This window comes from Carassius auratus, unplaced genomic scaffold, assembly GCF_003368295.1.
Source record: "Carassius auratus strain Wakin unplaced genomic scaffold, ASM336829v1 scaf_tig00017605, whole genome shotgun sequence".
Classification (NCBI taxonomy): Eukaryota; Metazoa; Chordata; class Actinopteri; order Cypriniformes; family Cyprinidae; genus Carassius; species Carassius auratus.
The window spans coordinates 18104-41904 of NW_020524802.1; the positions used below are offsets into that span (position 1 = coordinate 18104).

General features: G+C 38.8%; 1 protein-coding gene across 2 annotated transcripts; it reads left to right on the forward strand.

The window, feature by feature from the left end:
* The first annotated feature begins 4022 nt into the window (after window positions 1-4022).
* LOC113075745 (zinc finger and BTB domain-containing protein 46) lies at window positions 4023-23713 on the forward strand. 2 transcript variants are annotated; one of them, XM_026248436.1, is made up of 4 exons: window positions 4023-4953; window positions 12327-12556; window positions 14160-14202; window positions 14326-16899. In XM_026248436.1, the coding sequence occupies exons 1-4, from the start codon at window positions 4596-4598 to the stop codon at window positions 14922-14924; spliced, it is 1230 nt and encodes a 409-aa protein (XP_026104221.1). In that variant the 5' UTR covers window positions 4023-4595; the 3' UTR covers window positions 14925-16899. The 2 variants fall into 2 exon arrangements, with proteins under 2 accessions (XP_026104221.1, XP_026104222.1); XM_026248437.1 differs by lacking the exons at window positions 12327-12556; window positions 14160-14202; window positions 14326-16899 and adding exons at window positions 18715-18890; window positions 20762-23713 and having other exon boundaries at window positions 4581-4953.
* The last annotated feature ends 88 nt before the right edge of the window (window positions 23714-23801 follow it).

Sequence of the window (23801 nt, forward strand, 5' to 3'; positions counted from 1 at the left end):
TCCTGCTGGAACAGCGAGACTCACCTATAGGTTTCTATACTGTATGTGTTTGTTAGCCTTCTGTGGCCAAATCACCTATTGAGGCCTTTATACGAGATGGTATCATCTTGAAAACTCATACACAAACCTCTGTGTTTTTTGCAGGCTGTTTCGGTTTCCACACGCATCAGTGTAGAGTGTGTGCTTGTACATTTCGATATGTATCACAGCAGGCTCATGACGGCTCTGGGAACGATCCCTATCTCGCGTTGAGTGGGACGTAATGAACGGTAAACATTATAGAGCGCAACGGAGTGGAATATGCGGTTTTTAAAATAACGACATGCATCAGTATTATGTTGGCTGTAATGTGTTTGTGTTGGGCGAGAGGTCAGGGCAGGTGTGTGGGGGGAGAAATCGGGGTCAAAGGGGCGATTTGCTCCTCTCTTCATTGTGGGCGTCTGGTCTTGGGGCATTTGGGAGCAGCAGATCCATTTTATTGATTGACTCCTGTGGCCTCGGCCCACAGATGAAGGGTGAACTTATCTAATGAATTCCCGTCTCCCAACTCCCCCAACTTAATTAACTCTGCCTGTGTGTGTTTGTGCACGTATGTGTGTGTGTGTGACATGTCCATTCTGCTCATTTTTGTCTCCTGTTTGTCCTTTTTTTCACTTTTCTGCTCACTCGCCAACAATATCTCTTTCCCGTTATTATTGCAGTTTAAACCAAGCATATCTTTCACTTCCTAATAAAGTTACCAGCCAATCTTAATTTTATAACCTATAGCATTTAGTGTTATTTTTTAAGTCCGACTGCAAGTTAAGATGGGCATTGTTTGAGAAAACTGTATGAGAAAACTATGCATAATTGTAAAGTTTCAATTGACTATTCAAACCCACATTTCCCACCTGTGCACCAAGGCTCAGTGTGTGCATGTTAACCATTAAGCCACAGTTCCAACAATATGCATATAATTTATTGTATGTATATACATTGCACACACACAAACACACACGTTATTTTCGATTAAACTTCTGTTTCTTAAGCTCTGTCGGTTGTATGATGGGTGCAACCATTAACACACTTCTCCTCTTACAGACTTACACACACCTCTCTGAATTGCATTTAATCCGCTGGTTTTAGTGGAATGTTCCCCTGTGGCAACTCTGCTACGCACACGCACAACACACACATTCAACATTTCTTAAAGAAAGAGTTGCAGCTACACAGATTCCATGAATGAAAAACATTTACATAAATTATACATTACACAAATTCTAATTTAGAAATGATGAATTCATTTTGAAATTGTTTTTAGTGGTGCACATCTCCCTCTCTCTCTCTCTCTTTCTCTCTCTCTCTCACCTCCCCATTTCTACTTCCTCTTTCATTTCTACATCTTCCACATCCTCGCTCTTATTCTGTTTCATAATTAAACCAAACAGTGAGAATTAGACGTGTTCTTTCCACATGGACTTGCAGCATAGTGGTATTCTGAAATGACTGCCACATCTACCAGGTCTAATCTGATTGGCTGGCTGCTGTGTAACTTCTGTAAGTAGAGTGCACTAGTCCACTGGGAGACAAAGTCATGTTTGCAAGTAACAAAGTTTGCCAGGTAAATATTCAGGTTTTTTTTTAATAGTGACAAATTAAATGTATTCCATAATGTCAGTCTCGGACCAATTCTGTTTATATCCAGACTCTATTGCCTTAAATTCCAATTCCTGTTTTCTTTTTTTCTGTCAACTTTGAATGGTAACAATGAAATTTTTTATAAACTTGCCCCTAAATAGCATTTAAAACAAAGCAAATTGTGATTGGTTGCCTTACATGTTTGTCAGACCAGACCAGATCCTGTCTAAATTGGCGGTTCTTGGCCAGAATAAACTCTAAAGTGAATCAGGCCATATGACTTTATGGCTCAAAGGCATAATGCTCATTTTAAAATATTTACACATATAGTAGCTGAAATATGCTTGTTTTGCAATTAACATGCATTCCATTTTCATTTTATTTTTTAATTATTATTTATAGTTGAAAATGTCAGGGTGATTTAACTGATATTATAATTGGGGAAACTCATTAAAGAAACCCTCAAGTAATTTGCTATTTATTATTATTTCTTAAAATATATGAAGAAATTGCTTCACTGCTTATAAAAAAAATAAATAAATAAAAAAGCAGAGGTCTGCTGGCGACCTGCAAGACACATTAAGTCCTTTTTTTACCTTTTTATAACATATATTCAAGGTGAGAAAATTGTTACTTCTGTTTACTTGATGGTTACACATGACAGTCTTTTCATTTAAATCAAAACCATTGTTGAAATTAGTATAACAGAACTTATAAAACTAGTATAGAAGAATGTTTTATTTCAAATATATTTATTTTTCCCTTGAACAATAACAATACTCTTTTATACACTCTGTTGAACACATATTATTTATCACTGACCTTCATGCTAACAAAAGTCTAGCTTGAAAAGACCGCTAAGGTAAATATTGGAAAATACAGTATCTGCTTTAACAGCACTTATTTTCCAACAATAAAATATTGAAACCAGCTTTGCTTGTTAATGCAAATGAAACAGTAACCAGAGTAGGTTTGAATGATGGAGACTCGGTTCTTCACATGCGTGACCTTCTTGTGAACTCCAGGCTGTGGACACCAGAAGAGAAGATAAGATCTTTATAGGGTCAGTGCTCCATGAGCGTCTTTTTCTATCTCTCTCTTACACACACACACACACACACACACACACACACACACACACACACACACACACACACACACACACACACACACACACACACACACACACACACACACACACACACACACACACAGTCTCTCTCTCTCTCTCTCTGAAAATGAGCCGAATCCTCTTCTAAAACTCAAAGTTGATGAAGTTGCCGTGCTTGTCATTGGGAGGCCCTCAGATGAAGTTACAGCATGTGTGTGTGTGTGTGTGTGTGTGTTTGTCGATAGAGGGGTTTATAACACTCATTATCTTTCATCCCCTCACACTGTCTCCATTTCTCTGTCTGTTCATCCAGACCCCAGAGAATACTAAACACAACACACACTTCAGAGCGTAGCTGTGTATGTGTGTGTGCATCAGAGAGTGTAAATGTGTATTTTCTGCAAGCATGGCATGTTAATGTAAGGTGTAATTAAGTGGTGTGAAGTATGGCAGGTTGTGGGCGGGTCTTGCGGTGCCATGACTGAAACTGAAATGGTTTGCCGGCTGGGCTGTCATTCACGCTGCTTTGAGGCTTCCAGTGATCTGAGCTTCACTGACAGCTGTTTGGAAAAGCTCTTCTCCTTTAGGCTGTCAGTTTAGTCTAAACAAGACTCTCTGCTTCTCTCCTGGTAAAGATTTTTGTTTTACTTTTTTTTCTGTTGTTCTTACAGTTTGGACTTCTTACATCCAAGCAGTCATCATTGTGTGTGTGTGTGTGTGTGTGTGTGTGTGTGTGTGTGTGTGTGTGTGTGTGTGTGTGTGTGTGTGTGTGTGTGTGTGTGTGTGTGTGTGTGTGTGTGTGTGTGTGTGTGTGTGTGTGTGTGTGTTGACAGCCTCCTCTATGCTGTCTGATTTGACAGAAGTAACGAATAAAAAGGTAATGATTCACTTTGCATTTTCCCCCCAACTTTAAAAAGTTTGAACAGCAAGGATCAAATGTTTTCCTTTGTTTAATGGTTTATTTATCAGTTGTGTTTTTTATAGAGTTTAGTTCCATTTTGCAAACTCAATGCGATTTGATTCCTATTTCGATTCAGTTTGATTCAGATTCATTTGGGGATGTTTCAAGTTTAAATTACATTTTTATTAACAAGATTCGGGAGGAGCGCGTCAGACAATAATCAAGTAATCAATCCCATAGTATAAATATCGCTGACTTACCTCTATCCATTGACGGTTTATCAGCATCCCTCCTCCACCCCATCTCCTCACTTTGAGTTCACTTTATGAATAGACGGGAGCTCGGAGCCCTTCCCCGGACAGGACGCCAAATACGCATACCATACCTCAGCTAATTAAATGTAAGCGTGAACTCGTGAAAGTCGCTATGTATTAGTAGAGGGACAGGGAGTTTCTTCTATGTAGTGAGAAAAATCTGAGTGAATCAGATTATCAGAATGAAAAGAAAAAAAATTGGGCTGAAGTTCTATGCATCGGTTCTTGAATGTTGAGGCTGCAACCGATTGTAAGAAAGATGCTTTTATGTGAAAAAGAGGTTTTATGTGGACAGAATGATTGGAGAAGTCTGGCATACAACACCAGAAAGGAGTCTTTTACCAAAAGATTGAGTTATGTTTTGAGGAAAAAAAATTGATGGTAAAAAAAAATGGTAATTAATAATAATCTTTGAACTATACTTTAAAATAACCTGGTCATAAGATTAATTTAGTCAAGTGACAAGATCAATCTTGCGATTTTACAAAGAAATACAGGATTGGTCAAATAAAGGCCCCAATTAATTGGAAAGTATTGTTATTTTTGCACAACCCTCCTGCTTAACGTTTTAGCCATAAAAGAAGAACTGACACATTTTTAGAGATAAAACACACATGCAGGGGTTCTGGTCTGGGCCTGAACCTGTTCTCACATGTTAGTGGACGATTGCCCTTCTTCTAATGTGGTTGTGTGTATTTGTGTCTTTGAGAATTCATTAACATTCCTCTCTTTCCTCTCAGGTGCAGAAGTGACGGACCCCAACATGTCCGACAGCCGCGGCGAGCGCATGGACCTCCTGGTAAAGCAGGAGGAGGCCGCAGCGGGGGACGGTGGGTTTCTGTCCGGGGAGCGGGATGAGGCCGTGGCCCAGGAGAGAGCGGGTTCGGTGGCCAACCTGCGAGCCGCCCTCATGAGCAAGAACAGCTTGTTGTCTCTGGGGGCAGAGATGCTCGGAGAGGAGAACCCACTTCTGTTCGACTACCTGCCCAAGGGAGGACACTCTCTCTCCCGTAAGTCACACTTTGGGCCACTGTTCTCGCTCGTGGAGTTTCCAATAGAGAGTTCTGATAGAATCCCACTGAGATGTAGATGTGCTTCAACAATATATGCTGTGTGTCACAATGGGTGCAACTGATTCTCCTATAGGTTTTGACAGGTCTCTATGACCATAGGGTTCTGTGTTAGGTCCTTATAAGCTGGGCTGTTTGTGTGCTGTTGAGTTTTTGTAGGTCTCCTCCATATACAATGATGTTTTGAGAGGATCTATAGGAGCTTGTATGTAGTTCTGCTTGAATGGTAAAGGCTGTGCTGTCATTTAGTTCTTCAGAACCACTTTAACATGCTATGTGTCCACAAAGCTTGGAGTTTCCTATACAGGGACTCATCTGTGCTCTTTTGCAACCACTGCGTGATAAAAACCTCTTCTGTAGATTTCTGTTTGTCTTTGTGAACCTCTGTGCCCCTGTAGATAGAAGTCTTTATGAGTAACATATCCTCCTGCTGACTTGTGTCATCTGTAACATCTGTGATGGAATCCTGTTAGTTTACTGTGTCTTAGACACTATGTTGGTGTGGATGATTGTGTTTGAGTAATGAATGCATTTTCTGCATTAGAATTGTAGGTTAAAATGTTTTTTGTATTAAGAGAAAGGGGAATGTTTTGGTCCTGTAACTGGTTGCCAGTTCTTTAACGTTTTTGAATCACTTTTAATCAAGGTTATGATTTTTCCAGTTAACTTCAGTGGTTAAAGGCAGCTTTAGATGAATTTTAGACTTTTTAAAATGAACAGCCATTTTATAGCTTTTTAAGCTTTAGTGTCTTTTGACCTTCATGTTTATTCAGTAAGTTTGCCCTAAAATAGTTTTTCTTAAAATCAGGTTTGCGGACATTTTAAAATGTATTAATTGATGGAAAGGAAAACTTTAGAGAACTTTGGGGGCATTATAGATGTTTTTTCATCTTGCAAAAAAGGACATAGGTTAAGAAATTACAATGCAAAATGATTTTAGATTTAATATAAACAAATAATTAATTATTTTGTTTAATGAGATTATGTGCCGTTCAACACTAGGAACACACTGAGGAAGGTTATACTTGAATATTTACAAAATTGCATGATGGCATATTTAGAATATTGATAATACGAACACTTATACATGCAATTTGAGATGAGTGTTTGTGTGTGTGTGTGTTTATATATATATATATATATGCAAACAAAATGATGTGAAGTCTGCAGCCATGTACAGTTAGTTTGTATTGCAGTTTGCTCATAACCACTCTAGGTAAATGTAAAATAGTGTGCCCTTATGAAACAAAAATATATTGCAGTATATTGGAAAATATTATGTAATATCTTATATATATTTATTTTTTCCAATATATTGCAATATATTGAAAGCGGCAATCATTTGTATATTTTGCAATATATTATATAATATATGTATCATCAATATATTATTAAATGTATTCAAATATATAAAATATTAGAAAATAAAAAGGGAAAATAATATATTACAATTTATCACAATATATTTTAAGAAATATATTGGAAAATATATTTTCCTCTCGTAAGGGTGTTTAATGGCTTCAGACAGTGTTGAATTTTACATCTGAATGTACTTCGCTAAGAAAGAATTTGAATTTCTGAACTGTAGTTTGTCATATTTAGATCTGTCCATACATATTTATGCCCTCAACAAGTTATTTTGTTGAAGTGTGTGTGAGTAGTAACATTTTTGTGGTAGAATATGTCCTCTGAAAATGCCAGAGCTTTTATGAATGGCACTGAATTTCATAAAAGCTTTGGGTGGCCAAACCCAATTTTTGCCCACACTCAATCACTTTGTCAAAGTATTGAATGTATGTGGGTCTTTGAGTGTGTTGTTATTTTTGGCTTATTCCTTAGCGAGTTTATGTCTCCTTCTCTCCCTTTCTTTGCCTCTCTCTCTCGCTCTCTGTCCTGGGTTGGTAATTGTCTCTTTTGTCTGTTTAAGTTCAGTCTTCTGAATAGGAGAGGGAGGACAACTCTGAACCACTCCTGCTCTTAAAACCCTTAGGGCAGGCTCAAGAGTGTGTGTTTGCTGAACTACATTAAGTCTTAATGGCCACTCTTGAGGATGAAACACAGTGGCTGTCACTCGCACCACAGGAGCTTTTGTCTCCCAAACTCCAGCTAAAAGACGACGTAGAAGAGCATTAATCTGATCATCTTGCTAATGTATGGATCCTGCCGTCCACCAGCGCTGACACAATGTTCCTGTGATTTTTACTTCCGGCTTAAAGTCAGCATCAAACACCATAAAAGTGGACTTTAGTTGGGGAGGGTTTGTCAGTAAAGATGTCTTGGTGACATATTAGCTGAAAATTAAAGTTGTTTCAGAGAAAACATTATAAAGATGATGATTTCAAATCAAATCTCAAAATTCAGCAGTAACCATGGAAAGACCTCAAACACGTTCTACATGAAGAGACGCGTATTGAAGACGGAACACACACACATACACACACCACAAGGCTCTTGTTAATATGTAACTGATCAACCGGTGATAGTTTGGGGTTCTGCGCCCCTCTAAAACAAACAGTGCTCGTTGAACCGCACCATGCCGCATCACTAGTCGCCCTCCTCTCCAAAACTTCAAAGTAGATTTGGTGAAGTCTCTGGGAAAGGAATTGATTTGATCGCGCCGAGCGGGTCACGGCGGGTCCCCTTGCGTCCTGCAGGCTGCTGTGATTAACCCAGATAGTGTGTTATTGGCTGATCCCGGGTCAGGTTTGGTGGTGTGATTTGCTTTAGGTGTGTGTCTGTCTTCTCTACTGATCTATACACACTGACAGCAGGCTGACAACCTGTCCTCTTCAATGCCACTGCTGGAGTCTCAAGGGACTGTGTGTGTGTGTGAGAGAGAGAGAGGGAGAGAGAGGGGGGGGGGGGGGTTATGTGTATGGATATACAAATTTGGACTTACTAGGAATCATCTAGTTGTTCCAAAGAAAAAAAACACCTACACACTCAATGCACATTCCAAACCACATACACTACAGTGTGGATATGAAATGATACGCAGTTGATACTATAGCAATGCAATATACAATACAGGATGTGTACGGAACTGAACATGAGATGGTGTGCATAAAATATATAGAGAACAAAATGTACATAAAATGAATACTGTAATCTGTAGCACTCAATTGGACCGTACTGTCATATTTATAGATATGTAACTTTCACATTTTACAAGTTAAAAGTTTTGGACAAACTTGTCTGAATTTGTTGTCAAATGCTAAAAAAAATAAGTTTTGTTGGCAAATATAAATGTTTATACTAGGGCCGGGACTCGATTAAAAAAAATAATCTAATTAATTAGAGGCTTTGTAATTAATTAATCGAAATTAATCGCATTTTAATCGCATATAAATATTTTATCTGAGAACAGTGCGAAGTAATTTTTTTCACATGGATTTATATTATACCACTGAATAATGACTGAATACATAAGCTTAAGCAACAAAATATTGTTTATTTTGTTCAACCAAGTCTAGCAGACCAGTGCAATTTTTGCCATGAAGTGTAGCAATAGCATATTTAGAAACAATTTAGAAATAGTACATTTCAGAAATTCAGGAAGCTTATAGGTGCTGGAACCTTCTGTAAAGTGTTTTTTAAGTAAAACACAATACTGTCAATTACATTCAGAACATTGTAAACCCTGACTATTAGAAAACATCTCTCTGTTGCTTCAGAGGCCATAACATACTAAGTCCAACTCTCAATAACCTTGGCCAAAACATTAAAGAGTTCAACATAAACTGTTGCACCAACAAAATAATACATAGTTCAACATAAAATGTAAAGTCCACGCTAGCTGCTATATGTTTTGCGTCGAGGTGATACTTGAGGCTCGATGTGCTGCGCCTGCGGTGATATGCGGACGCTAGTTGGTGCTTCAGTATAATCGGTCCGCCGAAACTCATCCAGTGAGAAACGTTCCGCGGTGCAAAAATAAGTTATTAAAAATGCGGGAAATTTTTTTCTGTAACTAATTAATCTTAATTAACGCGTTATTTTTTGTGTAATTAATTAATCTCAATTAACGCGTTAAAGTCCCGGCCCTAGTTTATACATACAATATATCTCTCTTCTGACAATATAATATCACATAATTTGCACCATTTTATTAATAACTGTACTGTTATTCTGAAATGTTGAAAAGTTTTCCAAACTTTTGACTTGAAGTACATTTATTTACAAATGTATTTAGTATTTATCGCTCTTATCTGAAGTTGATGTACAGATTTTATCAAGATGTTTAGAAATTATGATTGGCAATTCAGCATGAATGAATGTGATTCCATTATTAAGCAATGTGCAGTGGAAGTACAGTTTTTTTTAAAAAAGTGGTATTTAGCAAAGAAAATAGCTTTAAAAATGCAAATAGTGATAGCAAACATTTTATTATTAAATAAAGAGGGCTTTCAATATGAAACTAAGCCCAAGCTTAGATTAGCGCTGTTGATTGTAAAACATTTCTGAAGTACTGACATGAACCTGAGCAAATTCAGTTTAAATTACAGTAGGTGGAACATGCTGGAGTGCAATTTGGATATTAGTTGGAACCAAGTAAATTCAGCTGCCTTCTAAAGTGGAATTCAAATGAATGTGTTCATAATTGTGCATCTGTTGGCAATCTGTCATGAGAAATGAGCTGAAATTTTGGTTATTTTGGGGCTGAAATTTCAGTAAATTGGACCTGAGCATGTGCCTTCGTGGTTGGGTGCAAATGCTTCACTAATGAAGGTAAAACTGTCCTGCAGTTCGAGCTATTTGTCTGCTCTCTTTTTTTTTTTTTTTTTTTTTTTTTGCAGAATTCATAGGTCTTAAGAGTGGGTTGTAGCTAGACAATCTCTGCCCATGATACACCATAGACTGTATCCATATATGCATACAAACAGTACATTAAAAGAGTATTTTTTGAATTTAAAGTGTATGTGTCAGAATTCACAGTATTCATAAAATAGTAGGCAAAAAGTACTCAGATGACCTACTATTTCAGCAACATTATGAATTGCGTATCTGATGAACACTTAACACATGAGGCCATGAGAGAGGATTGAGAATGACAGTGAAGCAACACAACCAACACATGTACTGGAGGTTACATGAAAATAACAACATAGTCAAGTCAAGTCTCCTTTATAGTGAATGTAGTTTGTCTGGATTAAAGTCATACTACGCGCATTCGTACTATATAGAACACACATTTTTTTAATGGTTGCAAAGTTATTACTTATTCAAAAGAATTGCCTACTTAGAGAGAATGCAATTTTAAAAGCAACCATAGTTCACATAACAAATTGATCTAAGACTAACGTAGCTTCCAAACCACACACAAATATTGTTAGCAGTCAGGTATCTTCATGGGAACGTAACATATAAAGGTTTGTACCGTTTCCTCTTGAAAAGACACCCTATGACGTGGCAGCTGGTGGTTAACCTCAGCTGGCCAGATACCATGTGGTGGTTTCTCTTGAGTCTGGTGTATCATGAGCTGTAATAGCATAACATGATTCCCTGTATCCTCCCAGCTACTCACTGTTTCTACATTCGGATGAGCATTATCTCCCTGGAGATTCCATTAGATTGGGAAACCAACCGTAGGACATGTTACTTTATTTAGATAATTAATAGGAGAGATGTGAAAGTCAGTTCATCTATGAGCCACAGTCTGAGACAACGCTTTACAAGCTTGATTTCAAACGCTGACCTGAGATCAGTCTTTAAATTTCAATTGTAATGGACCACGGTTGGTGGTCATTAGGTCAAATGCCTGTCCCAGATCCTATCAAACCTGCAACACAGTGTTTTCACTGAGAATTTCCAGGAAAGATATGCAACCGCCATCAAAATACCTAACTTTATTTGCACTTTATTTGGAAATTTGGAAGCAGTTTGATGTGAACCATACATTCAGTTTCAGTTACTGTTAATTGATGCAGAGGAGTTTGCAGCACGGCTTCATTTACACATTGCAGACAAAAGGAAGGAGAAATGAGAGGGTGATGTGTGCTAGATGGGAGTGTACAGTGTAGGAGAGGAGAATTTCAGGAATCTGTTCGTGGTTGTGCAGTACTGTAGCATGTGCATCTGTCCACTCAGCGCTTAACCAGCAACTCCAGCATACTCCCAAGAACAGGAGTCCACAAACATTTTTGTCCAAAAAAAAAGATGAGATGAACACTCAGAAACACAGTGGCTTGAAAGTAGCTCAGTCTCACATATACTGTCTATTCATATATGTCTAGCACATGATGAAAAAAATGAAAATGAAAAAAGTGAATCATTGAATAAAAGTAACAAAAAGTGAGTTTAGAAGTCTATAGAGGTGTGGTCACGTGGACTGTTGTTTAGGAATTTTCTCAAGTGAAATCCAGTCATTCTTTCAGGAATTCCACGTGAGTGTGAAAGATTTCCAAAAAGACAATTCTAATTAGGTTCAGCTGGTCATGTCATATTGTGGTGTTGACCCTCAGAAAGTTGTTAGGTTTCAAAGTGACTACTGTCTGAATTATGAATCATACATCCCCACACCAATGACGGGGTTTTTGTGAAATGTCACTAATGTAATTGTAACTGCATCCATTGCGTCATGTCTTGTGGCATGAGCACCTTTTCTTAGAAGAAGTTTGAAAAGGTTTAAAAATGCATCTTAAGGTGCAACTTGCTGGGAAAATTCCTTACTGCAGAATTACATAGAGGTCATAGGGCGTGCTTAATTTTTTTATTTTTATAATTGCACTGAATTAACAAAATTGACAATCCAGTTTATTATACATCAAAGACAGACAAATCAATAATCTAAGAAGTCAAATAAGAATGTTGCATTTGTCCCTCTATATTCTATAATTGGTGTAAATATTTCACCTTTCTCTGAACCTTTGCCTCCGCTACTCTTGGTTTCTTTCATGAAGCATGGTTACAATCTATTTTGTGTATATCCTGTTTGAACTTTTGCAGAGATTCTGGCAAGTAGCCTGACATGGTTTTTTAAAATAAAGAAAACGTCCGACATTGTTTAAAATCTCTCACTCACACATACAGTACACACACACACACACACACACACACACATACGGCTATCCCTTGTGTGAACATGTGGGTGGATGGAGAGGACCAAAAAAAAACTGAGCGAGAGAGGCCAAGCCCTAACCCCACTTCGGTCTCTTCATCTCTTCCCTCCTCTCCCTCTCTGGTTCTAAATGAAGGCTGTGTGTGCCCCTTGCCCCCTTCCCCTCCTCCTCCTCCTCCTCTCTCTCTTCTGCTGTGTGGAAGATGGCCGCTGGTCTGAGAGTAGGTGGGTGAGACTCATTTCCTGTGCTCCTCAGGGCCTCGTTGCTCCAATGGCAGCAGCAGCTCCCACCATCCAGGAGCCCTGTTTGGTAGCAAACACGGGGCGTCTTCATATTCTCCTACATCTACTCTTCCTCCTCTTCCTCTTCTACTGCCGCCTCCGCCATCCGTGCCACGGCCCCCAGGGGCCCTCAGTATGCCACAGTCTGGGGGCTCTCCAGACAAGCTCCATGCAGAAGGGGCCCTGAAGGCCTCACCCACTGAGGTAAGTCCAACAAACACCCAATAGGCCACTTATCCTTCAGCTTTGTGTCTCTTGATGTATAGCTCCTTTTTAACAATCTGTCGGATTGCTGTAGATTTGTTGCTTTTTTTTGCTTTGCCTGCTCTGTTCCTGCATGTTCTTTCTTTCTGTTAATTCATGCATTTTCTGCCTTTCTGTGATAAAAAATAAAGGCCAGTGTGAAGGGATTTCCACATATTCCAAAGATTTTTTACACCTGACCAGAACCAATCAAATCCATCAGCTATTCCAAATTTCGGGTAACACATCACACTTAATATCTGTGGTGGTGGTTATGTTTAACAAATTTGACCATATTCTAACAAGATTAGGATCCCCCTAAATCAGGATGTCTATCGTCTTGCGTGTGCCCTGTGCATTTGTGATTCTGATGAATATAACTACAACTGCCGTAGCTTTGGATCTTCTGACAAGAGGGGGATCCAGGTGGCGATAGAAATCAATAGTGATGGACAAGGCAGAGGGGCAGGGTGGGTTTTTGTTTTCTTGAGTGAGAGCAGGAAATTGCATTCTCCCCGTGTGCGCTGAGGTGGCATTTGGTTTCGCAGGACACCCCCCCCCCCCCCCCCCCCCCAAGAAGTTGTACCATCTCTGTGGACAAGCCATCTGTTTGCTTAAACCATAACGTGTCACTCTTACGCAAGAGAGGGTGGAACGAAAACGAGGGGGATGGGGCGCACCTATACACATACAAGCCTCACACATCTCAGAGAATGGGTAAAAAACAAACAATCAGATCTGTAATCCTCCACCTCTCAAACAAATACACACCTTACCTCATGGACAATACTTAATATCCTCTCGTGTCCCAAGAGTTTCCTCTTTGTCTCCACCTGTTGGATATGCTGTTGAGAATCCCAAGTTGAACTAATACAAATCATAGACAAACCAATAAAACTTTACGCAAATATCGAAATGTCACTAAAATAAGATACATGGATTGCGGCAGCATTTTTTAAAGAGAACTTGTCTTGAATAAAATTAGTTTTTCTTATCATACTGGCAAAGAGTTAATATATATATATATATATATATATATATATATATATATATATATATATATATATATAAATATATATATATATATATATATATTAAAATTATTTTGGAAACTGCAATATTACAATTAGAATTTTAAGTTTTTACAACATAAAATGTATCAATTGACTCTAGGTCTAAATACTGTATATACAAAAGCAAAATTGCGCAAGAGTAAGAGAATGTATCTTGAATTTAGATTTGGATCTAATATATATATATATATATATATATATATATATATATATATATATATATATATATATATATATATATATATATATATATATATTACTAGTAATTGTCAAAAATACTAATACTTGCATGCTATGTCTGGTTTTGTTGCTTAAACTGTTTCGTTGCTTTTCTTCTTTCTTCAAGGGTCCGGTCTATTTCTTCTGTTTAAAGTGTGTCTGTTTGTGTGTTTTAACTCATGAACTTGCATGCCGCAGGAGTACACACTTCAATACAGACCTGTGATCAGAAGTACACAAGTGTTGATGTGCATGTGTGTATATTTTTACAGGAGGAAATGCAAGAAGAAGACAATAGTCCAAATAACAATGCAGGTACGCGTGGCGTCTGTGACGCCGATGGCCCGCCACATGACTGCCTGTTATTTTTCACATACATAAGCCGATATCCTGGCGTTAGTTCTCACCTCTCTTTCCCTCCCTCCCTCTCGCTCTCAGGGCTGGAGCGTGTCCAGGTTCCTGTAGAGGAAGATCAGATGGTGGAGGAGAAGCATGGAGTGTGTGTGGCGGAGGTGGAGGGCGGAGGGCCGGGCTGGCGGCAGGAGCTCGCCTGCTCTCTGTGTAAGCAACTGTTTAGCAGCCTGCTTCAACTGAGACAGCACGAATACAGCCACACGCTCTCGCTCATGGCCCTCTCGCTGGACTGCCTCGACCACCATCGCCCCCTAGTGGCCCCATCTCTGCACAACCCTCCGTCAGCACGCTACCATTGCTCGCAGTGTCCTGCCAGCTTCACTCTCAAGTCCAACGCCGACCGCCATGAGAAGACCATCCACCTCAAACGGAAGCTGATGCAGTGCATGTACTGTCTCAAGCACTTCCGCGACCGCACTGACCTGAACCGCCACCTGTCGTCCGTGCATTCCAGCGAGCGCGTGTACACGTGTCCCGCTTGCTCCCGAACCTTCAGCACGCAGAAAAACCTGGCTAGCCATGGCAAGGTCTGCTGTCAGTCGGGAATCTTGCCCACCGAGCAGCTGTGGAACCTGCACAGATTAAACGAAGATGAGCACGGCCACATCCGTATAGATGACTGATTCTCCAAACCAACAACATTCATCATTTCATTAATAAGGGAATGTGATGCAAACCCAGGTCATCCCAGGCCTCCTCCAACTTTTGGCCACAGCACTGTTGACATTTGTACATTTCTTTTTACTGTACATTCGATTTGTATGTTCTTTAGATATCTAAATCGGCAGGGTTTTTTTTAATGATTACTGCACATGGCTGCTAAGGCACAATTGCTTTGCAGAATAAAGACATTTTATGTCATTTCTCTATTTGCACCTAGAGCTGTCTGCTTTTTGTACCATGCAGGATTATTCAAGGTCTTACTGAAGACTGGGAAACAGAGATCTCAGTGCATTGGATACCAATGCTTTTTCATTTTCATTTTCGTCTTTACCAGCGGACTAATCTTATGCTTAGTCTGCAAGACAGACTCAGGCACAGGGGTTTCTGTAACTTATCGAGATGTTAAGTAGTTAATTCTGCTGTTAAACCTGTGCACAATGCTGCCCTCTGCAGGAGAATCTCTCTTTTGTCTTCCGCACTTGAGTCTGAGAAGATAATTGGGATGAGGAATATTAGGGAATGTCCTGAATCTATCAGTAAGCTACATTGTCTTCAAATGTGTGTGTGTGTGTGTGCGAGTGCGAGTGCGAGTGTGCCGAATTATGACAGTAATTAGCTCTTCTCGGCTCTCACTCATGCGGACTCTAAATCGCATTGATAAGGGAGATGTGAGAGGAAAAGACATACTTTCTTTAATGTTGTGACCAGTCCTTGTGTGACCTCACACTAGGTCGGTAGAAATGTAAAAGGGGATTGAGGGTCCCTGCTAACAGAGATGGATCTAAATTATAGTGGTATTGTTATGTTAAATCTTAGCTGTATCGCTGAGTGGTCAGGCCACAAAGTTATCTGGTAGTGTTTTGGGAAATCTTCAAGGCAGTCTACACTTGTAGTAATACCTGAAGGAGATGTTGTTACATTACTTGCAGTTTTCACACAACATATGTTATACAGTTATGGCAAGTTCATTAGTGGATCAGTGGGTGCTTACACACTAGAGGCAGCTCTGATGGGGTGTTCGATGGATAAGGGACGTGTTAAACCCATTTTGAGAGTGTGGAAGAGCTTAGGGGGTTGAAATCAAGCAAAAATACAGCAAACATTCATATCCATTCTGAAATTCTACTCGCCTCTCTAAGAATCTCCGGGATTGTTCAACAGATGCAGTGCGCACTGCAGCAGAGCACGTTACCATTTTCGCAACTTTTGACCGTCACTCAACTTTCCTCTTTGAAATCAATGGATTTGCAATGTTGCAGTAAATCAGTTGTGACAGAAACTGTGAATGTGTTGACATGCTTCCTGACACAGCAGTGAGAGAGTGGATTGTCACACTAGAACATACCCATACCCATAAATCTTACATCCCAAGTATGCAAAAGGCCTCTTCTTTTCACCGTTTTTCTTTTCTTTGTTTCGTCAGAAAATAAGTTTGTCTGTTGTCTTTGTAAAGATCACTTTTTTGCACACACTATCTGATCTTTGTGTCATGTAAAACTTTGTTGTTTTTTTCGTCAAACATAATATCTGCTTTGTTTGCTTGCAACAACTTTCCAAGTTATAGAATGAAAGCAAGACGTCAAAATGTTTAGTGTGTTGCTGGATTGAATTCGGAGGGATTTGTGAAAGGAATCACTGTTTATCACCTATGCAAAGATAGAGATTTGCACTGACATTTTCAAGGTCTTAGCACTTTCTCCTCAGGAAATGAAAGGACTGGTGCACTCTGATGTTGTCTGAAGAGGTTTGAATGGTGGGTGTAAAAACGCATCAGAAATCTCAGTCACAGTTTTGAATTGCACTATTTTTTATGACAAAAAAACAACAACTTTAGACTAAAACCAAAAAGATTTTGGTAAATTATGTATTTTGGAAGAGTTCTAACTGGTTGGTTGTAATTTTTTAGACAATAAATTTTGACGTAAGCATCAAAGAAATTTGTTGTATTTTTTTTTTTTTTTTTACAAATAAAAAATAAAAATGAGAACCTGTTGTGATCAGCTACAAATAGATTTGTTGTCCTACATTTTTTTTTTTTTTTTTTTTGATAGGGTCACATTGGGGTTTATTTGCTACCTTAAATTTCATCTTGTTGTTATAGGTCAGATCTGACCATCAACTATTTAAAAAATAAATTATATCGTCAGTTCCAGGGCAGCTGTTCAGATTCTTAAGTAGTAAACGTGCAGCTTGTCGGTTTTGCCATTTCAGCTCATCAGGTATTTCATGGATTTTTTGGGGCAAACCTGAGCTTCAGGTCTGTTCTTACTTAAATGGTGCTTATTAGCGGAGTTAGTTTAGACCGTTGCCTAATGAGATTACAGTCATCACAGTATGAATAACACAAAGCACATGAAAAATTAGAACAAGAAGTAGTGGAATTAATGTTTGGTTTGGTGAGTTCAGGTCGATAATTTGTGCAGCAATTGTTCAGCAAACAATAGGAAGCTATGCTATGCTGCGTTGTGGGATTTTTCATTTTTCTGTGTTGAATTTGAGCAGTAAAATCAGTTTCAGTGCTGTGGTTGCTAGGGAAACTGTCTTTTGGGGCTGCTAAGGGCAGGTGAGTTAGGGAGAGTATCCCTCTCGCAGTTTGTCAGTGCTCTGGCTATCTTCAGTGTCTGCCGCTAGATGACACAGTGAAAGGAAAAGATATATTCAGTAACTGATGTGAAAGTACCAGTGATAATACCATGTATTATTATGAATAGTGACGATTTACAGGTGACTTTTTTTTTCCTTGCTGGAAATGATACAAAATATTTAGATTTAATAATATTGCTCATTGATAATGTCAGGGTATTTTTATTTTTTTATTTTATTATTCTCACTGTTATTATTATTATTGTTTTTTTTGGTTTGTTAGTTTTTGGACTCTTATATGGTCAAAAATACCATAATAATATATATGAATGAAATACTATATAGGATTATAGATGAACATGAATTTATGAACAATCGTGTATTATATTGGACTAAGTGTTGGTCATTGTTAGTTTAAAATGCCCAATGCACTGTTCTACCAAATTATACCAAATTACTAAACAGGGTTGCCAGGTCTGTGAAACAAATTCAGCCCAACTGTTAATCAAAACTATCCCAAAAAACTATCCCAATATCCTCCCCAAAGTCCCCTCAGTCAAAATTGCTTTCCACAGAGATCATTTCAAGCCGCAGACTTCAAAAACAACCCACAGTGTAACCCCGTTACCGAATTCGTTTGTGCATCAGTAATGTGAAATTTGAGGTGGATGAGTGTTCAGTTGTCGTGAAAGTATTGTCAATGTATTAGAGAAAAAAAAGACATAATGGTTCTTAAAATGAGCAGCATTTTCTTTAAGCAAAATTCAAGTTCGTATTTCTTACTTTTCATCTTGAGCTAATATTTCACCTGGACATGTTCTTCCTGTTGGCTAATTCTGATGAAGAGTAATGTCTTCCTTTGGGTCGTCCCTTACGGCTTTACAGAATGCTCCTAAAATAAAAATAGCCCTGACTCCACCCATTAAAATAATTAGGGTTAACATGAATCAGCCCGTTATATTAATGCAGCAATAGCAGCTGTTAATTAAAGTCATTTCATCCAATAGTGAGAGAAAGAGAGAGATTAACCCAGTGCTTTGGTAAGTAGTATTGGCATTAATGTTATGTGTAGGGCTTTAACACTTTAACTCTCATACTTCCAGTGGCTTAACCTGCATGTGTTCAGACTGATCAGCTGTCCTCACGTCTCTTCATCTCTATCCACAGTTAATGACTTCACAGTGATCAGGAAGAAGTTTAAGTGCCCATACTGCAGTTTTTCCGCCATGCACCAGTGCATCCTGAAGAGGCACATGCGTTCACATACGGGCGAGAGGCCGTATCCCTGTGAGATCTGTGGGAAGAAGTTCACCCGGAGGGAACATATGAAACGCCACACACTGGTGAGTGCAGCACCAACAGGGGGAGGCAGTGAGTCCCGAGCAAGTATCTGCTTAAATGTGCAAAGTATACAGCACTTAAAGGGACAGTTCCCCCAAAACTGAAAATTAAATCATCGTTTACATCGTTTACTCACCCTCAAGTTGTTTCAATGATATTTTAAAGAATGTGGTTAATCGAACGGTTACCTTTACCCACTGACTTTAGTATTTTTTTTTCCTTACTATGGAAGTCATTGGCTACCAGTGACTGTTTGGTTAACCACATTCTTCAAAATATCAACTTATGTGTTCAACAGAAGAAAGAAACTCACACATGTTTGGAAATAACTTGAGGGTGAATAAAAGATGCCATAATTTACATTTTGGGGTGAACTAACCCTTTAAGAGAGGTTAAGATAACATCGTGGGATATTGATTACTACATCTGGATGTTTATAATGAAATAAGATATTTCTATTAAATATTTTATGTGAAATATTTTGAATTTCAAAGCCGATATTTTTTACATGTCTTTTCAGTTTTTATTAAGGACTCTACAGCATATGTGCTTTTCGTAAAGATGTTTGTGTGGGAGACATTCAGGTCTCTAGAGGGCCCCTATTAAATACAGCATTCTGCCATATCCCATAAACCCCTCTTATCTCAGTTTTCTCTGCCCTTACTGCCAGCAGTTTTTTAACACCTCCTCTCCTTCTTTCTTTCTTAAAGTCTGTATTTACTGTATCTTCTCGAGGAAAGCACACATAAACATGCTTTGGCGCATGTTCTTGGTCTCTGTGTGGCTAAGAGACGTGCCACAGAAATTAGCTCTGGTTTTGAGCATCTCAAAGGGCCTGTAATAGTGTGACATGATAGCAGACAGCGCTGCTTCTGCTTAGCGCTGAAACGTTTAACACCTAAACATTGCTTAATTCATGATCCACTTTATGATGGATCACAACCGATGTGCTCCACCGACACATTTGTCACCGCTTCGTTATAATGTGGTGAAAAATTCAAAGGTCTGCTTAAGAGACTGTAATTGGCTGAATGCATCTCTTCCCTTGTGAATCCAGCAGCGACTGCATACACACAGTTTTGTTTGAGATGCTTTTACAGTTTATGCATACATGTAATACACAATAGCATGGCATCATAGTAATGTCGAGGTTTTGGTTTTGAATCTCAAAGGAATTCTTGTAATGATAAAATGCATACTTTGCATCCAGCGTAAAGCGTTTTGGATTAAAGTTTTTTTTTTTCAAACGCATTAAAGTGAATGTGTTCAAAGCCATTATAAAGTGCAGATGAAATGTACTTTCTACATTAATGTGGTGCGTTGCTAATGTTGCTAGGCAACTGTAAATAGCCTAATGAATTATTGTATATCAGTGATTCCCCACAAGTGAACGGTATTATTTTGCAAAAGAATTATTGTTAATAAATCAAACTATTAATTGAACATTTGGGTCTTTTATCATATTGCTGTTGCTGCAGCATATGTTGAGAAAAAAAGAAAAGAAAAAAAAACTATTAACGGAGTGCATGCTTTATTGTATGTGCTTTCCAGGACGGGTAAGGATTGATTATTACAAACAATATAAATCTGATGTATCTGCATGGATTTGACTATCTACAAATATAATTTGAGTGTTTTTCTAACTCAAAAAAGCCCATCAGACCGTTTACATTTTTAAAACCACTGTTAAGACCGTTTAAGAAACTAGTTTGAGCAACTAGCAGTTAGCAAAGCCTTTTTTTTTACAGATTAGACTAATGTACCTTTTCTGTGTAACTAACATAGTAATGACCAGTGTTGAAGAATAAAGGAGAGGACTAACTTGTATGCATCCAGCCATGTTTCTTAACAAGGCATTGTCACTCTTTCTCAGGTGCACAGTAAGGACAAGAAGTACGTGTGTAAAGTATGCAGTCGCGTCTTCATGTCGGCCGCCAGCGTGGGCATCAAGCACGGCTCTCGGCGTCACGGCGTCTGTGCAGACTGCTCAGGTCGAGGCATGGCTGCGCTGCTGGACCAGAACGGCGAGGACGGCTCGCCTGAAGAGGAACTCTTGTATCCGGGTGACCACCGTTTCCCTGATGACACGGCCGATGGAGACGGGGAAGAGGAGATGATGGTGGAAGCGGAGCTGATGGGAGAAGGTGAAGGAGAAGAGGAGAATGGGAAATGGCAGGCTGGCTCAGGGATGTCACAGCGGGATGACAGAGTAATAGATGATGGCAAAGAGGAAAGCGACTCCGCTCTGGAAGGAGACGCCAGGACGGGAAGCGAGAAAGACTTCAGTTGGATCTCCTAGTCCAATGCCTGGATCCTAGTCCAAGGTTGACCACCTGTTCCTAAAAGGAGATATGCTTAACGCGGGGCAATCGGATCTCAGCATAAGGGAGGAGCCGGATTCAGAGAGATCCTTCAGATGCCCACAGGGCTGCCAAAGGAGAGACAGAGGAGAGTCCTCTCGCCCCGACTCTATGTGCTTCTGACCCAGGCTTCAGTTTGTCTCCTTTCTTCCTTGAGGACCAAACGGGTTTCTGTGTATGTGTTTGCTATTTCTTCAGACAAAAGAGACTGTGCTGTCTCAGGAGACTGTCCAAATCAGTACCACGCTTTGATGGGTCAGACAAAGAACGTGTACGAAAAGATGTGCTCTTGCCATATGGTCGGCTGCCACCAGGGGGCACTGGCTAATCTATTGCGCAGCAGTTCACGTCAGAAGACTTGCACCAGTTTTGTTGGCACATTGTTGTTTTCTGCGAAGAGAAACCGCAACAGACTTGCACTTTAAACGTTGACTAGAGTCCTATCGATTCCCTGTTTCTGTGGTTTACATTTTTATTCCAATTTACAGAGATGAATATGGTGACCGCACCTACCTTTAAGGATACACAGTACATCCTTATGACTGTTATATATGAACATTTGTGCTAGGTTTGCTAATTATCATGTATGCCTTGTAATGTTTTATTTTGTTGCAATTTTCATCCCTGAACATTTATATTGAGTGGAAAAATCATGTACATAGACACATATAAGAGAGATTTTGTGTTTTCGACAAAGAACGGATAGAGGGGAAGATGGGTGAACACTATGCAGAAACGAATCTTTCTAGTTCTCAACAATCTTTATTCTCTCTATTATGGGAGATTAAACTTGTCTTCAGCAATGGCGAAGGAGAGAGACTGGAGGAGATAGATTTATGGGAATATTACGTGTAAAGACTTGTAATATTTCCTCATTATTTGCATTCCATAGTGGACTCAGTCAGGGATAGGGATGGTTTTATACAGTGGGTTTCCAGTGTGGTGTTTCTATAAAAAAACAAAAAATCAAAGAAACCTTAACAAAAACAAAACCTGTATGCAAATGTATTTTGTAGGTTTGGTGTGTGTGTGTGTGTGTGTTGGGGCTTTACTCGAGCTAACATCATTCAGAAGTTTTTACTGAAATGATTAAGACTCTCTCCTCTCGTCCCTCTTTTGACATTTGACATTTCCTCACAGCCTTGTCATTCTACTGTACTGAGTCTGCCTCTGAAATCTTAAAGCCGTGTGACGTGACAGGGAGATATCATGCCTTCCCGCTAAATATTTATTACTCTAACTTCTGGAATATTCAGAAATATGCATCAACTTCTAAATCAGTGAACAACAGCTTTCTTTTGTTGTCAGTCAGTTTAAGACGATGAAACACAAAAACACTTTGGAATGAGATCATGGGGACTGATGCGTGCTGTAAAGTGAAATTGCTGTTCATTTATTGGGTTTCAATGTTTATTTATTTAGTGTGTGTATGTTTGAGGGAGAGCTTGTCTAGTCATTTTACACATCCTTACCATTCTGTTTGACTCTCTGTGTGTGTGTGTGTGTACGAGTGCATGAAGGACCGGGTTCATGAATGTCTTTTTACTCATTGTTTTAACAATCTGTGCCAGAATCTTTGACAATGGGAATAAACGCTATATTATGCTTTACTTATGATTAACAAATTTTGATTATTATGGTTACTGTTGATGTTGTAATTCTTATTGTTATTATAATTATTGTTATTATTATTAAGTGCTGGAGGCTAAGCTTTATTATCCTTTTCTTTCTTTTTTTATTTCCTTTCTTTGAAAAACAGTGTAAAACTTTCCAATCTTGCCTTTCTATGGACAGCAAGCCATGTGGCTTTCAGAAGTGATTATATTGTGCCAGTTCCATGCATTTCTGAGTGATATTTGAGATCATTTTTTCCTTATTATATTCTGTTTTGTTTTTGAAGGGTCAACCTTCTGAGAGCTTAACTTACTAAGCACACGCTTCTATATTACTAACGTACACTAAGTAATGAATATTATACCAAAAAATAATCATCTGGTATACTTTGTGTATACATTTAGTGCTTTTGTTTCGATTGGGTGTACAGGTGCAAAGCTTTGATCAAACAATGATTTGCTTGGTTGATTGCAATTTTTTCCCCACTACTTTGAGAAAGCACAGATTATAGTGCTGTGTTATGAAGGGCCACTTGAAAGTATATTTTAAAGAAGAATCGCAGCTTTAATTTCTGTTGCCCTTGGAAACATGCTTAAGTTTTAATGGATGTGCTCTACTGTATGCCATGACTCTGCATCTGAATTACGAAGTCATGTGGAAATATGGGAAATGAATGCTTTGCAGTCAGAGCTTGTAAAAGCTTTAGACCTCAAATGTCATTGGTCCAAGCGCCAGGTACAAATGCTATCCAAATTCCTCCAAATAATTGGACATTTAGCTTTTTTCTTGTTTAATTTATTGTGTGTTCTTTACCTTTGATTGAAATAAAATCTGTTGGAATTTAAAAGACACACTGAATCACATCATTTGAATCCAGTTCATTTACCCAAGTAAATGTGGGTTAGATTTCATGATGGGAATATTTTTAAATGCACTTGC